The sequence below is a fragment of the Phaseolus vulgaris genome, chromosome 7 (assembly GCF_051622355.1).
Source record: "Phaseolus vulgaris cultivar YP4 chromosome 7, ASM5162235v1, whole genome shotgun sequence".
Classification (NCBI taxonomy): Eukaryota; Viridiplantae; Streptophyta; class Magnoliopsida; order Fabales; family Fabaceae; genus Phaseolus; species Phaseolus vulgaris.
Window position 1 is genome coordinate 57724326 of NC_143504.1, and position 17221 is coordinate 57741546.

The 17221-nt window shown below is 32.5% G+C and overlaps 3 protein-coding genes across 4 annotated transcripts; 2 read left to right on the forward strand and 1 right to left on the reverse strand.

Annotated features, from left to right (window-relative positions):
• The first annotated feature begins 3418 nt into the window (after positions 1–3418).
• Positions 3419–7901, forward strand: LOC137830632 (zinc finger CCCH domain-containing protein 14). Of its 2 annotated transcripts, XM_068638086.2 has the most exons (3): positions 3419–3743; positions 4229–4289; positions 6902–7901. In XM_068638086.2, the coding sequence occupies exons 1-3, from the start codon at positions 3671–3673 to the stop codon at positions 7647–7649; spliced, it is 882 nt and encodes a 293-aa protein (XP_068494187.1). In that variant the 5' UTR covers positions 3419–3670; the 3' UTR covers positions 7650–7901. The 2 variants fall into 2 exon arrangements, with proteins under 2 accessions (XP_068494187.1, XP_090161097.1); XM_090304971.1 differs by lacking the exon at positions 4229–4289 and having other exon boundaries at positions 3493–3743.
• Positions 7902–9126: 1225 nt separating this feature from the next.
• LOC137830633 (uncharacterized) lies at positions 9127–10128 on the reverse strand. Its single transcript, XM_068638087.2, has 2 exons — positions 10001–10128; positions 9127–9904 (listed from the first exon to the last, which is right to left on the reverse strand). The coding sequence occupies exons 1-2, from the start codon at positions 10106–10108 to the stop codon at positions 9395–9397; spliced, it is 618 nt and encodes a 205-aa protein (XP_068494188.2). The 5' UTR covers positions 10109–10128; the 3' UTR covers positions 9127–9394.
• A 2403-nt stretch (positions 10129–12531) lies between these two features.
• On the forward strand, positions 12532–15215 carry LOC137830634 (delta(12)-fatty-acid desaturase FAD2). The gene is made up of 2 exons (XM_068638088.2): positions 12532–12614; positions 13791–15215. Exon 2 carries the CDS (start codon positions 13802–13804, stop codon positions 14951–14953), a length of 1152 nt encoding a protein of 383 aa, XP_068494189.1. The 5' UTR covers positions 12532–12614; positions 13791–13801; the 3' UTR covers positions 14954–15215.
• The last annotated feature ends 2006 nt before the right edge of the window (positions 15216–17221 follow it).

Consider the following 17221-nt stretch of genomic DNA (forward strand, 5'->3'; position numbering starts at 1 on the left):
ACGAAGTAGTTTTTTAGTGGCTAGTTCATCAGTCCCATTCATTTATAACACTACTTTAAATTATTTAACATTAGGTTTACACCATCTACAAGTCTACATGCTTGGAGTCTAATACATATTTTAGAATGGTGTTTATTCTTTCTTGGTTCAAGGAACGATGTTATGTGATTCTAAGATCCCAATATGCAAGCCAAGTTAACCAGTTTCAAACGAAATGTTTCGCTTTTTATGTGATGACCCACATGACGACCTGAATTTGTTGGAACCATTCCCCAATGCAAACAGTATTTTTTGAACAGCAGACCAGTCGAGGGTTTATGTAATTTCATTGTCCGCACTGGAGCAATCTGATTGTTTTATATCATAGCAACAAAGTTAGTTTAATACCAGTCTTATGATACCTTAGTGCTTTACAGTTTATAATTTAAGCAACTCCTTTTGCTGTAACAAAAAAAGTCTCATCAAATAGGCCCCACAGGTCACCACATTTATTTCTCATCAATCTTTGTTTTTATTTTTAAATTTTCTATGATCTTGATTTGTTTTTCCATTGTATGCAACGATTCCTTGTCCGAGTGTCATGAAAAAGTCCGTTAGCCGCGAAATATTAAGCTCGTGGAATGTACGATACTCTTGAAATCAAGAGAGAAACCTGGCTTATTTTTTCATTGCTTGATTATTTTCATCAATTCGTGATTGGTATCTTGATTTTTTATAACTTCACTGTTTGTTTCACAGTTTCTTGTTCCCTCGAAATATAGCTTTGTTGATTGCAGGTTTGATGAGATTGTATACGATTTTTAGTTTATGTAACTTTGAGATGCAATACATTTTGTTTGTGTTGCACATCTAAACTAGCAGAACAGAACATTGGCACGAAATATAATTGTGATAAACGAATTTGTTGAATTCGTAGTTATTTACAACTTAAATTTAACGTAGATGCAAAATTAATAAATAACATTGTTATCAATCGTATCTTTTGGAAGATTTCTTTATAAACAATTTTATTGCGTTGTACAATGAGAATCATGGTCATCACATTAAAATCTTCAACCCTTTTGGTTTTGGTTTTGTTTGATTTGGCATTTATTTAATTGGCACCGCAAGTAGTATAACCACTGGAAGTGACAATGCTGAAATTTCAAGTTAAGTTAAATGATCATACGGTATTGAATTCACTTGAGAGATACAACTCTTTTCCAACAGGGATCCCATTCTCAACAATTTTACACCCAATTTCTTGACTGTTAGCATTGTTATATTGTATTTATCAGTAAGAATTGTTATATTGTATTTATGATTAAGAAATAAATAAATATGAAGTATTTCAGGAGTGATTAGTTATTTTACAAAATAACTTTTTTTAAAAGAAAAACTCTATAATTCATCAAAAGCTCTCCGCTCAAAATCAAAATATATAATATATTGCATGGAATATCAAGATTTATCATCAACATGGCATGCATACCATTTTAAAGAACTAATTTCTTGATAAAATAAATGCTAAAACAGCTTATACTATTTAAAAAATAATTCTAGGTCAATCAACATCAATTCCAACTTGTAAACTCATTCTCCAGTGTCAATTTTTTTCTATCAAAACTGTCAACTAACATATACTTTATATTTACCAGAAAATAATTACACTGATTGATTCAACTGCATCAAACGTTGGTAAAAGAGTTTATTTATCAAGGAAATTGATGGAATCACATTTTTCTTGCAAATTCTTGTATGTGAAAGCACTATATTTGCAACTGTATCAACAAATGGTTGCATTAATAGGTAGGAATCTCGATATTAATAGGAAAAAAGTGAGTGAATTCTTTGGATAAAAGGAAGACAGTCAAAAGTGAGGATGGATTTGAGAAAATTTATAAATTTGTGAGTAATTTGATTGATATAATAGATTTAAAAAATTATAACATGATATATTTCTTGAATGATTTTTTTTTTATAAATTAATTTTAATTAAATATAAAATTATTATTATATAATTATATATTTTTATTATTATTTAATTTTATTATTATTATTTATTCCTATTTTATTATTACTATTATAATTTAGTAATTTATTATTATTATTAATTTTATGTTTATTATATTATGTAATATAATTAATTATACTACTTATATAACATAACATTTTATTTTTTATTTTTTATATCAGCACTTAGATAACATAACATACCATGATATGCAATGTAACATAAATATGTTAAATACGTAATTTGATATATTTATGTAACTTTCTTCATCTTTCATCTTATAATTAAGGGAAAATGAAAATCATATCTCACTGTATTTTTGTCGTCGTTTTTTTCGTCAATCAATAAATACAAACACATACATTTACCACTTTTTCTTTTGGATCTATACTATATTTGTAGAAAAACATTAAAGTCACAAAGAAGGAGGAAAGATTGGATGTGCAAGCATAATTTTAAAAGTTTTGAATGAGGAATACACGTTAGAAACAAGGGAAGATTTGAAACATACTTTTACGCTTATATGATTTAAATGTAATATTTTGTGGAAGTAGATAACAAAATGCAAATTCAAATACATTAACTATTTTCACTATTACTATACTCAACATGCATAGTGAGTGTCTTATCGTTTCGATCTAATATATCATTAAATTTTATCGAATCTTTTTTAACCTACATCCTATATTTTGTTAGAATTTATTAATTCTTCTCGAGCTTGTGCTTTATTAGAATTACATATATTTTGTGTGTTTAGCCCTTTTTCGTATTAAGTGAAATTTCAAGAATTAAATTTGAGTCTATTTATGAAAATTTCCGTTTATATCTTAATAAAAACGTGTCTAAAAAAAGAAATAATGAAATTTAAGTGCTAAAATTTAAATAAAGCTTAATTAAGAAACTAGTAAATAAAGAATAAAAAGTAAAAAATATTAAATTTAAAATCGATATACATACATATATATATATATATATATATTTATAACAATAAAGTTATTACCACAAGCTATTATTAACTTTTATGTTATCGAAAAATGAAAATATTCTCTTTTGTTAAAAGAGATGATGTACTGTAGAGACGATAAATTTCATATTATAAATATTTTAATAATGTTTTATAGAAAATAAATTCATTAATTTAGTTACTACATACTTTTTTCATTATTCTATCTACGCAATTTAAAAAAGTAAAAAATTTACCTAAACAAAAGCAATACCATATTAAACATTAACAAAATTAATAACACGAAGAAATTGATTAAGTTTAAAACCATACCACTCTTTTCGGCCATAATATATGATGTAATAATTTATTTTCCACAATAGCAAAATGCAAATTTGATATTATATATGTCATTAAATATAAAAATAAAAAAATAGATGTGACGCGATAAATGAGAGAGGCAAAAGCAAACATATGATTGTGTGTTAGGATTCCCACCTCAGCGGAATCCAAAGCCAACATTTAACTACTTTCAAACCTTTGCCTTTTAAATCCTCTCAGTATTACACAACTCACCAATTTCAATATACAAATTCTTATTATTTATTTTTTATTTATTCATATTCTCTTCGCACCACCACCACCTTCTCTATCTCTCTCTCCCTCGCCACCCTCTTTTCCAAAACCTCTTTTCCGCCGTTAGTTAGGGTTTTTCCGGATCTCGATCTGTCTCAATGGACCTTCGCAAGCGTGGAAGGCCCGAACCCGCCGTCAGCCTTAACGGCGCCGTTAAGAAGACCAAGCAAGGTTTTCACTCTCTTCCTCTCTCTCTCTCTGTCTCTCTTTCTCTCTCTAGCATTCTCTGTTTACGACACTCTGTAATGTCCAGTTTTCGCTTCGTCGTTTTGCGTATGCTTCAAGTTGTATTTGCGTTTTTGCGGTTCTAGCTTAGTTACTTGCTTCGTTAAAACACTGCTGAAAATCTTGAAAATTCGACAAGCGAAAAGTAAAAGCATATATTACACTTTTTTTTTGTTCGAACGAAACAGTGGTCTAGTGTTTGATGTTCGCGGTGTTGCATGTTTTTTATGATTGGTTTGTTAATTATTAGCTCGGGGTGGTTGATTATACAAAATTTGACCTAATTTAATGTAATTCCGATATAAGTATTACTCGTAAGTGAGATATATGTGTTTTTGGAGAAAAAATAAATAAATTAAATGGAGTGTACTAGATTAATAGTAACAGTAGAGAACATTAACTGAGAAAACGTAATTAATGTTTTGCAACAGACTTGGAGTCCTTATCAGGTGGTGTAGGAAGCAAATCGAAGCCCTGTACCAAGTTTTTCAGGTTCTAATCTTTCCTATCTAAATGCGTATATCTGAAAGTGCATATTTTTTATATTTTTAATGGCGGTGTATCGTAAGAATTAATTGTTTTAATGATGCTATAAAACTAATCTGTGAATTAACTGGGTTGGTATTGGAAGCTTTTATACAGGTACATACTGTTCTTTGGTCTAATCAAGTTGTAACAGAATAATGGTTTTGTAATGGAGAACAATAAAGATGATAACAATTTGCAGGACGACCGTTGGCAATGGGAACCAAACATTATACCAAAGATAAATTGATTGTTTTCATTTTTTGTGTTTCCCACTCGTTTTAATTAGTATAAATGTTGGACAGATTTTTAACAACAGCTTTTAATTTTTTTTATTGCATTCTATCATTTATGAACACACCTTTCGAATGGTAAGCTATTAATAGACTGATATGAAGAACTATTGTTACTTGGGTCAGGTATTTTATGCCTAAATTATGTATAGATGCATTTAAAATTTAGCATCAAGGTTGTTTGTTATATTTTTCAAGAGACTAATTTTATTTTCGACATCTATAAACTTTAACTAGTCAATTCTGTCCAATCTTACACTGAGTATATAGAACCTTTGTTCAATAATCTCACATTATAGTTTTTCTTTTTAAAATCTTTTATTCCTTCTTGCTTGTTAGGGATTTTCTGGATATGCCTTATGGCTGGTGACTTCTTTACATATACATCCTGGATAATGTAAATATATATGTCAATAAAATTAGTGTTATCAAGATTGTAATCCAGCACATATGGTCGTGCGAAATTATGATGAAATTCCACTTATTGAGCACTTTATGATTGCAGCCTTGTTGCAATCCTTGAGGTGGTGGACAATTGTGGCCAATGTGGTTTCATATGTCCACAACATCAAGGATTGAACAAAACTGCAACCAATTTAGAACCTTTGATTGAGAGTGCTCATGGAGGGGAATTTCATCTTAAGTTTTCATGATCACTCGTTAACCCTAAAATTTTGACGATGTGATTGAAATTGTGGTCATTTAAAACTTTGTTATCCTCCTCAATAGTCAATTCTACATCTAAACTTTGTTTTAATGGGATTACTGTATAATTTCTGTGTTGGATACCTTGTTAAGTGATCTTTGCAAAAGAAACACTGGCCCAAACCTGATTTTGTTAAGAACCCATACCCCAATCATCAATTTCTTTCAGTCTATAACTGATTTTTTTCAGTGAAAAGCCAATCTGTGTAACCTCTGTGGTGTTTGTTTATTTTGTCGGTTCTTAGCACTGCTCATTCTTACATTGTTACTGTGCTTGGTTCTGTGTTTTTTTGTAATTCCGATGAATTTCTGTTCTGCTTTCCTTATCCCCCCTCCCCCCTTCTGAGTTTTTTAGCACTTGACTGAAGAGATGGGTGGGAATAAATGATTACAAAGTAGGAGTGTGCAAGGTCCTCATTAGAAGGGTGCTGTACATAGTGGTGGGGTTGAGCAAACACAGCTCTGTTGCGGAGCTTACTTTTTTGTTGTGGTTGTATGAAATAGAGTCTTCAAACTGCCTGTATAAGTAATCTTTTGCTACAATCTGAAATATGATTTTGTTTTGCGGTTTTTTCTTTGGTCTAAAAGGTACTTAGTTTAAAGTTGAAAGCTCAAAAGTAGAGGCCTAAAAATAAAGTTGAAGTCATTTGACACGATTAGCTTAAAAGCGTATTTTAAGCTAAAAGTTTCATTTTACTTTCTTACATTGATTATTTTAGGATGAGTTAGAGGTAGTTATTGCAGCTGATTCTTATACGCTGGTTGTTTTTTTTTTTCTTTTTCTTAAGCTACTTTTTCCCTTTAGGGGCTTTTCTATATATGTGTGTGGTGTGTCTTAGCTTCTCTTTTAAGAAGAAAAGCAAAAAAGAAAGTTGGGCCAAACACTAACAAGCTGGTTTGATTACTAGTGAAAATTTTGGTTTCAATCGTAACTTGAAGGGAAGAGCACACTCCCTAAGCTTTTGCTGGAAGTAGTATTTTTGTTCAGCCGTCGAATATGTGCTGCTGTACACTACTGTTCATCTATTTCTGGATAATTTTCATTGCATTGGGTGCTAATTAGAATGGCAAGTGGAAGAATTGATCCTGCGTAGAAGCATTGTGTTTCTGTAATGGGAAAGCAAGGAACTTAAAATTTATGAATTTATTGGTTGTTTTATTTTATGCATGACCATTTTATGAATTATGAATCTATTTTTAATTATGTTGCATAGTAGTAACTCTTCTTAAACGAGTTACGAGTTTTCATTCCCTTTCCGATCCTCTTCCGAGCTACAAGTTTCACAACATTGGTTGCTGATACTCTTGAAGTAGGATCTCTGCCCCATGTCACTGATATCTCTTTCTTGTGTTTGACGAAGTGTTTCACTTTCATGAACTTAGTTTTGAACTTTTGCTGGTTTTCAAAATTTGAATATAGTGCATACATGTCTTTCTAAATAATCCATGATCTTTACATTCCTATACCATGAGTTACTTTTTCTCTTGTGCTGTAGAAAACCGGAACTAAAAAGAGAGGCTTGCATTTTACGTAACAAGTATTGATATGATGATCTGATTGTACTGTGTTGTCTTCTGCAGCACTGCTGGCTGCCCGTTTGGTGAGGGCTGCCATTTTTTGCATTATGTTCCTGGTGGTTATAATGCGGTTGCCCATATGATGAATTTAAAACCTGCAGCTCCTCCACCGAGAGCTGTTGCTGCACCCCCTCCGGTCCCTAATGGCTCTGCTCCATCTGCTGTTAAAACACGTATATGTAACAAGTTCAATACTGCTGAAGGGTGCAAATTTGGTGACAAGTGCCATTTTGCTCATGGTGAGTGGGAACTTGGCAAACCTATTGCTCCCTCAATTGATGATCATCGACCTTTGGGACCTCCAGCAGCTGGTCGTATGTCTGGTCGAATTGAGCCTCCTCCCTTGGCGGGTAGCTTTGGCGCCATTTCTACTGCCAAGATCAGTGTAGAAGCTTCTTTGGCTGGAGCTATTATTGGGAAGGGTGGTGTGAACTCGAAGCAGATCTGTCGCCAAACAGGAGCGAAACTTTCAATCCGAGAGCACGAGACTGATCCAAACCTTAGAAACATTGAACTTGAGGGAACTTTCGAACAGATAAAGGAGGCAAGTAATATGGTAAAAGATTTACTTTTGACTGTTTCAATGTCTGCCCCTCCCAAATCCAACCCAGGTGTTCCTGGTGCCCCGGCTCCTCCTGGAAGCAACTTCAAGACCAAGCTGTGTGAGAATTTTGCAAAAGGATCTTGCACCTTTGGAGATCGATGCCACTTTGCTCATGGAGCTGGCGAATTGCGCAAGCAGGGGGTATGATTTTGTTTTTCCATCTTGTATTAGCCAGGTCTATTATTATTATTATTATTATTATTGCAGTTGATGTTGTTGTGCATTGTTACTTAGTGGTACTCACATTATTTTTCCTGTTATAGTTTTGCCGTACTAAGTTAATTTTCAAATCATCATTTTGCGGTTGCAAAAAATGAGTACTCTTCTTTTTCTTTACCTGATAATTTCACAATATTAAAACGCATGCTTGATGGAAGAAAATGCCATGTTTTTATTTCATTTCTTTTTCCCTTAATCACAGTTTTGTTCTGTTTTAAAAAATGTTTTTACGAGAAACTTATACAGTAACCAAAAAAACGCATTTGAAGTGGTCGAAATCCAGCTGGGTAGACCATTATAATTTATTCAAGCAATTGATCTGAAGTTTTGAAGAAAATTAACTTTTTAAGTGGTTAAATATTACATAAGCTGAACACAAACTACAAATTTGATAAAGATGGGTTGTCAATTTGAGATTTTATTTAAAATTGGAAGTACTTCTCAAACAAAAATATGAATAGGTGTCTCATTACGGGTATTTGGTATACAATTAAATGAGTAGGGGTGTTAGGTGTATACACTCCTTTCTTGTTTCCAACATTTCTGATATTGTCATGCTTCACAAACATAGTGAAGCGCATGTCAGTAATCAATGACCATGTTCAAATTGGTGGGAACAATCTTTTAATTCAGATTAACTATTGAAGCAGTAAAACTTAATTATTTGTAATTGGCTCACATGTGATAGTGAAATATATTTTTCACACAATCTATTAAGCAATAAATTCAATATAAAATTCTAAAAATTAAGTTAAATAGAATTTTAAATTAATAAGATGAAAAATTCACAAGCACAACTTAAATTTAAATATTATACAATTTTTCGATTGATTTGACTGGATTTTTTGGTTGGTTTTTTCTTAACAACTTTGAGTTGGACCACTGACTTGACTAATTCTAAATCCAGTCAGATTTTGATTGTGATTAAGATAAAAATATAATGCACAGTGCATTAATTGAGAATTAATTTTTTATATAATGTATGTCTATAATAATTATTCTTATAATAAAATTATATCAAAGAAAATTTCTAATCAATTGATAATATAACTTTTCCTACATGTATTAATTCTAACCAGCGGATAGAGTAATTAAATAAACTAACTCGTAAGGGAAAGAAAAAGAGAATTATAGTTCTTAACTGTTAATTTGTTTCAGTCTTTTTTACTTTTTAGGTCGGTGAGGCCCTAAAGATTAATTTATATGTAAGATATAGTCATAAGATAACATAAATTGGATGTCATGAAATAAATAATTTATTAATTTTTTGCCATGAAATTAAAAAAAAATAAAAAAATAGCAGGACTAGTGCTTGACGATTACACTTTTATTTATCAAAACAACCAAATAGGATAACTTAGGAAACCAAATACACTTATTTATCGAAACAATCAGATAGGATAACTTAGAAAAACCAAATACACTTTTATTTATCAAAACAACAAGACATGATAATTTAGAGAAACCAAATGTTCCACGTACAACACTCGTCTCATAACCAAAATGGTTATGAATTAAGAGACACACAAAATATACAATTTAAGATTAATAAACAGACTCTAATAATAACATAATACAACACTTGCAACACCCAAAACTACATAATCTAAACATAACATAACCTTAACTACCAACAAAGAAATCAACATTCAAACTTTACTAATTATTGTTATTCAGCTGAAAGTAGGCCCACTTGGCCCACTTGTAGGAGCACTTCCTCCCCCAATAGTTTGGGCCGATATATCCACCACAGTAGTAGTTTCCATCGGTGGAAGTCCTCCATGATCAGGTCTAGGCCCATGATCAAGAACATGGGCACTATCAGGTCCAGTCATTGTCGTTTGATTACATCCCATTCGGCCAAATTCACCACTTGATATGGCAGACCCAGGCCCAAGACCAAGCCCATGATCGGTACTTGGGGGAATGGCATCTGACCCGGGCCCAGTTGTGGTGAAGGTCGAAGTCTCAGACACTTGGGCAGTGTATGCAGCATTGTCAGTCTCAGGCCCAGTTGTGTCGATCCGGGGGCTGTGGGCCTGTCCAGCGACGGCAGATTGCTTGACGGCGGCGTTGTGCTGCCGCGCCTGCCGCTTCTCCATCTCAGCCTGGTTTATCTTCTCTTCTTTCTTCTGAGTCGCTATGCTTTTTTCCCTTTCATCATGTGAACTTATACGCTCACTCTGCTCCATCCAATTCAAAGTTACTATAAATGATCATTAAAAAACAATGTTTGACTGAATATGTAACACTGAACATGAAGAGAGAAATGCATAAACCTTTTCATGGATTGTGGCTTTGGTCTTCTCCAACCCAGACTTGGCAGAAGCACCAATGTTTGCGGCAGTTTCCTTCACGCTCTCCACGGCTTTCTTCGCTGTCTGCATTTTCAGTCCTTTTTTTTCTTCTTTTTTCTCTTTCCAATTCCAACACTTTATATAGATTCAACTATCCTCTCTTTTTCTCACACCTGTAACATCCACGTGTCACTCTTTTAACTTCCATTCAGTTAACCGTCCGACACGTAACTACCACGTTTCTGTAGGAAACCAACTTCACCAAGTAACTACCACGTTACTATTCATAGCCACCTCTCCTTTTTTAAAATAATTTTATTCCCACACTAATCACTTCATTTACAATTTATAAATTATTCTCTAGAAAATAAAAAAGTTAAATAAATATATATTCGGACACAATACTTTTTATATTGCTGAAAATAAGAATGTAAAATATCATAAATTATAAATAGAATTTTCATATGATTCAAAATAGTGAAATTTGTAATTCTTTCTATGCACAAATTATTTAGGACAATTGAAAATGCATTTTTTAAAACTGTTATAAGTTTTTATTATACTATCTCTCTGTATCAAAAAGGAATTGTACATATTTAGGAACTGAGTACATCTCTCTCCCATACTAAATTAAGACAATTAAGATATAACAAGGTGATTATGCCATGACCTAGAATTAAGATGATTTTAGACCCACACTCATACAAATAAAATTTCATTAAAATAGTATAAATTAATGAAAATTTTATTGTTGTTATGCATTTATCATATCGTTTATATACTAATTAACGTGACTATTTTTAACACTTGATTTCTTCGAGTAATAGAAAAATAATTTGTTCAAATAATGAAAATGATGACTAAATAATGGATTTTAAGTTCGAGATAAAATGAAAGAATATATATAAAAATTGTTTTTTTAAGTATATATTAAAAATTTGAAAAAATAAGTATTTTATTTTTATAAAAAGTTAATTAAAATGCTTAAAATATTTTAGATTTAATCATTTATTTTTTATTTTATTTATTTTATAAAAAATAAAAAATCAACCCATTTTTCTTTAACCTAAAACGTGAGAGGCAAGTGTTAACACAAAAAAAAAAAGAAAAAAAAGGCTGCAAAAGTATTATATTGCAGGCTGCTTCTTCCTACACCTTCATACCTTCTTCTCTCACCTCCATACATTTTCGTATTTCCTAAAATACCCCTATGTAAGATTCCGAATTACATAATCCGGAAGTCATTTTTCAAATTTGTAATTAGCTTCCGGATTATATAATCCGGAAGTCTTTTTTCATATGCATGATTACTTTTCGGATTACATAATCCATAAGTTTTTTTTAACTTCTGGATTATGTAATCCGAAAGTCTTTTTTCAAATGCGTTTTCAGATTATATAATCCGGAAGCTATTTTATGGAGGTGGCGGAAGAAGGATAAAATTGTATTTTCATGTTGTGTATGGAGGTGCCAGAAGAAGATATGGAGGTGCAGGAAGAAACAGTCTATAATGCACCACCATGTTCTTTTTCAAAAGCCTTGGTCCATTGGGCTGAACCCTCATTTATTGCTATTTGCTAGTACATCTTATATCCGTACCACTTTTTTCTAAAAAGCCTGGACCATTTGGTTGGCCCAACTCTATTAGTATTTGCTACTCCCTCTTTTATGTCCCAATATTCTGGGCCCATATGTTACGTCAATGTTTCTACTATTTGTCACCCGTTTGTTTACATACACAACCACCAACAGTCTTTTGTGAAAATTAGAATAAAAATCTTGAGATACTTGTATTTATAAAAAAAAGACATTATCAAAGAAAAATCACATCTTATTTTAGAAATATCAAATATTTCCATCTTAACAAGAACATAAACTACTTTAAAAATACATCTTAATTTTGAAAAATATATTTAATTCTTATTATATTTTTTTGGCTTTCTAACGTATATATTATTTATTTTTCTTTATAAGAAAATATAACCTCACTTAAAGTTTATACCCAACCATTAAATTAACACAAATATCTAACTGCATATAAACCACAACTGAATTTATACACGATTTTGATATTAAATAAAAATAATTAAAATTGTACATACTATTTATATTATTTAGACTTGTCTCTAAAATCCTCGGATCTAATAAAATCTTAATCCACATTTTAATTAAAGTCATACATAGTCTAAGTGGCTTCAATTATACAATTTTCTAACTAAAGCCATTTTGTTATATTAGCTAATTTCGTCTTGTACACAACTTCTTAATAAGAGAGAACTTATCCAAAATATTAAAAGAAATCTATGAATTAGGATAATAAACTAACAAAATCATACCATTTTGGGGCAAAATCCTAAAAAGTATGTGACATGGATTATTTTGACCACACATTGCAGTGAGTAAAAGGAGGATAATGAAAGGGTGGGAGTAATAGCAGGAACAAAAAAATCTTTTTCCATCAGAGAAAAATAATTGTTTATAAATAGTTCATTCCAATGGTAACTTGCATTTTCAAATATTCTTCTGCCACCCTTTCTCTCTTTCAGACACAAGGCAGAGAAAGATAAAACCTTTCACTTTTCACCTTCTCATTCAGGTTTTTCTCCTTGTTTATGTTTCTTTCATCTTTTCTTCTCATCGAATGCTTATAAGATCTAAAGGATTTAACTAATCATTGTTTCTTCTTCTTTTTTCAATGTGATTGTTATTATAATAAACTATGCTTTATGATATTATTTAGGGTTTAACTATTTCATCAAATTATTTTAATACAGAAAAGAATCTTATCCTATTGGACCTACCCCACGAGAGCAAAATCAATCAAGTAGATAATTACACATTGATATTATGTGTGAAACTTCGTTGAAATGGAAATAATTTTCTAATAGCAGTTTTAATTTTTGACGACTTCAATTTGTTCACGTTTTTCATTGATTCTGTATTTTACTGTTTTCTTTGTTGTGTGTTTCAGTGTGCATGCCACTCAACCATATTTGTTTACGTTGACTTGGTTACCTATGACTTATTCTTGTGTGTACACAAAATCATTTTTCTTCTCACTTTTCACACACTCTACCTAAACTTTAGACAGTGAAAACATTCTTAAACGTGCATTACAACCCTAAAACTTTATGTTTCCAATTCAACTATATCATTAATGTTTTGACTATATAGAGTACTATATACTCCTATTTTTTAATTTCACAAATGGTATAACGAAAACTTTGTAAAATTTTGGAGTTCTTAAATCATCATTTTCCTTTTTTTTTATATCAAGATCAATCTAAGTTGTATATTGCATGAGGTTTTCAAAGCATCATTAATTACTATTTTAATTTTACACGCGAATGTTTGGATTAGAAAAGATTATGAAACTCTTCCTATAAAATGCACTCATATTTACGTAAAGATGACAATGTTTAGATACCTTTTAATTTTAACTTCTTATTATCGTTTTGTTTATATGAACCATCATACGAAAATCTTTGGAAAATATTCTTTCACAATGATAGTTAATAATAATGTTAGAGATCTCACATCTTAGATATCAGAATTTTTTATTGTATAAATAGGTGTAAATCTCAATCTCATGAGCCAGTTGGCTCAGTTGAATTATGCACTTTGTAATAGATAGTTGTATACAATTTTTATTTATATAATGGAAAATAAATTTATAATTAAATAATATGAAAAAATATTAACCTTTATATATCACTATCACAAGTCATTTGTTAACAATCAGCAATCAACAAAACCTTGTGTGTTCTTGCAGGTGGCGTGAAAATGGGAGGTGGTGGCCGAAGCTCTGCTCCTAAACAGAGAAACTCAGGGGAAGATGAGGTTTCGAAGAAGCGCGTTCCACACGCAAAACCACCGTTCAGTCTCAGCCAAGTGAAGAAAGCGATTCCGCCGCACTGTTTTCAGCGTTCGGTCATTCGTTCCTTCTCCTACGTCTTCTACGACCTCGCCATAGCCTCATCTCTGTTCTACCTGGCCTTGAACTACTTCTCTACCCTTCCCAACAACCTCTCCCTCTTCGCCTGGCCCCTCTACTGGATAATCCAAGGCTCCGTCCTCACCGGCGTTTGGGTCATAGCGCACGAGTGTGGCCACCACGCTTTCAGCGATTACCAGTGGCTCGATGACTCGGTTGGTCTTGTTCTCCATTCGTTTCTTCTGGTGCCCTATTTTTCGTGGAAATACAGCCACCGCCGCCACCACTCCAACACGGGGTCTCTTGAACGTGACGAAGTGTTTGTGCCGAAAACAAAGGCCAGCATTCGTTGGTATTCCAAGTACCTCAACAACCCTGTTGGGAGAGTTCTCACTCTGTTTATCACCCTGACCCTTGGTTGGCCTCTGTACTTGGCCTTCAACGTTTCGGGTAGGAACTACGAACGTTTCGCCTGCCACTATGACCCTTATGGTCCCATTTACTCAGACCGTGAAAGGCTTCAGATTTATGTCTCCGATGTTGGGGTTCTAGCCGTGTGTTATGGCCTCTACAAGCTTGTCTTGGCAAAAGGGTTCCTTTGGGTGGTTTGTGTTTATGGGGTGCCTTTGATGGTGGTGAATGCGTTGTTGGTGTTGATCACTTTCTTGCAGCACACTCACCCTGCGGTTCCACACTACGACTCCTCCGAGTGGGATTGGTTCAGAGGGGCATTGGCCACTGTGGACAGAGATTACGGGATTCTCAACAAGGTTCTGCATAACATCACTGACACACACATTGCACACCACCTGTTCTCCACAATGCCGCATTACCATGCAATGGAAGCCACCAAGGCCATAAAACCGATTTTGGGAGACTATTATCACTTTGATGGGACTTCTGTGTATAAGGCAATGTGGAGAGAGGCAAGAGAGTGCATGTACGTTGATGAAGATTCTAAGAACAATGGTGTTTACTGGTACAACAATAAGGTGGAATGAGTTGAGACTTGAGAGTGTTTAGGTTTTGGTTTTTGTTTTACCTCTGATCTTGGTTATGCGTCTTATAGAATCATTTCGTGATTAGTGGTAATCTTGGTCGTAGACATATATATTATGCTGTCATGCATGGTGGGTGGAAATCCCTTTTCATATGACTTTCACTTAATCCTTCGAAAGCTCTAATTGTAGCTGGTTTCAGTTTCAGTTTCAGTATATAAATACATAATGTAATGAAAACAGAGTGGAGTTTTCTTTTTGCTTTTGTTGTTTTTCCTTTTGTCTGTCATGTTTATAATTTATTCATACCTCTCAAATAAGCTATGCCAACCAACAACCATTGATCGCTGAGGAATTGCGATCATACTATGTTCAGATTTAAGGAATGTTCTTAGCATAAAATAAAGTTTAAATTTAAAGACTGAAAGAAGAGTTTTAAAAATGAGTTTAGAGGACAAGAGACAGAGAGCATGAAGAAGAAACAAAGAGAGAGAGCAGAGGAAGGGGGAAACAGAGAAAAGTTGTTTTTGCAATTAAGTTTAATGATATATTTTCTTCATTTTTACATTTCATTGAATTTTTTTAAAAAAAGACCACTGCATGCAACTGCTAACTTTATCACAACAATTATTTAGTTAAATTTATTTAAATTGTTAAAAATGTTATTTGATTTCTCAGTAACACGGATATATTTATTAAAGACTATATGTAAAGTACGAATTAATTAATTCAAACATAAACTATTGAACCAAAAATAAATAATTAGTATATTAATGGCAAATATTTTTAATTTTAGACAATATTTGAAAAAATAAATAAATGAAAAACTAGATGAAATATGAAACTAAAATGGGTTAGTAAGTTAACCTAACTATAAAAAACAAGTGTTTAGTAAAGTTATTCTTTAATATGTTTAATAAAAATAAATGTTTATTGACAAAAAATATGTTTTAGGATATTATAATTTAAAATTTTAATTAATATAAAAATATTGTAATTTTTATTCATAAATAAAATATTTTAATTAACATTTTTTTAATTTTAATTAATACTTTTTATGTGCTATATTCTATTATTAATCTTAGGAAACATCTCAATTTTTTTAATCAAATTTAAAATAAAAATAAGAGGCTTAAGTAAACGTCATATTTTATCATTTTGATTTGTGTATCTTAAAATATAATACCTGTCTTATTTAAAAGGGGATAAAACACAATTTTGAATTCCATAAAATGACAAAAAAACATAAAATTTAGAATTGTACCGGTACGGGGAGAGATCGGGACCCACCCGGCTGCCCGATGCCGTGTCAGCCTGACCGAGACCATGAGAACCTGGCCAAAACCTTTGAAGACTTGGCCGACCGACTGGGGGCCGAAACCTTTGAAGACTTGGCCAACCGGCCGGGGGCCGAAACCTTTGAAGACTTGGCCGAGAGGCCGAAGCCTTTGAAGACTTATGTTGAGAGGCCGAGACCTTAGAAGGCTTGGCCGAAACCGTCAAAGACCACAGGGATTTGGCCGATGGCTGACCCGCACCGTGGGAATTTGGCCGATGGCCGAAGCCCATTACAATTAACGCTCAGACCGAGATCAGTGAAGCTAATCCATCATCAAGAATTAGGTAATGCAACCCTAAGCGGTATCCACCTCGATAAACGGGCCCCAACAAGGTAGGCCCACTAGAATAATATAAATAGCACGCATTTCAAGGAGTAAGGTATGTCATTATTACTGTTCACCTACCTGAGAGCTAACCACCCGCTTTACTGACTTGAGCGTCAGAGTGCCTTCGCAGGTACCCCCACCATCCGGTGTTCACCCGACGACCGAGTCCCGAGTGCCGAAAGATAAGCAGAAGGAAGAGAAGGATCCCAGCTCATCACTCAGCCACCTGCCCGACCGAAGGAAGAAGAAGAAGACTTCAACAGTTCTCTAGGTCCCATCTCCCTAGCAGGAACAAGAATAGCCTAATTAAGATAATCATTATTATTGTGCTACTAAAAAATTATTAAACCTGATTAACATAATCATTATTATTGTGTTACTTGGATTACGTTAAAAAATGGCAAGTTATTAAAAAGTCTTAATCAAACCTGATTTAGAATAGCCTAATTAAGATAATCATTATTATTGTGCTACTAAAAAATTATTAAATATAAATTTATTTTAAAAACAAAAAATAACATATTATTATATTAATTAAAAAATTATTAATAATTAAATTAATTTTTATTATTGATAAATAATTTTAAAATTGATATCTAATTAA

What these genes read in the sequence shown, in the direction of transcription:
- LOC137830632 (XM_068638086.2), top strand. Translation starts at nt 3,671, where the DNA reads ATGGACCTTCGCAAGCGTGGAAGGCCCGAACCCGCCGTCAGCCTTAAC. An exon ending in CGTTAAGAAGACCAAGCAAG is followed by an intron (nt 3,744 to 4,228) that starts GTTTTCACTCTC and finishes GTTTTGCAACAG; the next exon opens with ACTTGGAGTCCTTATCAGGT. An exon ending in CCCTGTACCAAGTTTTTCAG is followed by an intron (nt 4,290 to 6,901) that starts GTTCTAATCTTT and finishes TGTCTTCTGCAG; the next exon opens with CACTGCTGGCTGCCCGTTTG.
- LOC137830633 (XM_068638087.2), bottom strand. Translation starts at nt 10,108, where the DNA reads ATGCAGACAGCGAAGAAAGCCGTGGAGAGCGTGAAGGAAACTGCCGCA. An exon ending in AAGCCACAATCCATGAAAAG is followed by an intron (nt 9,905 to 10,000) that starts GTTTATGCATTT and finishes TGGATGGAGCAG; the next exon opens with AGTGAGCGTATAAGTTCACA.
- LOC137830634 (XM_068638088.2), top strand. Translation starts at nt 13,802, where the DNA reads ATGGGAGGTGGTGGCCGAAGCTCTGCTCCTAAACAGAGAAACTCAGGG.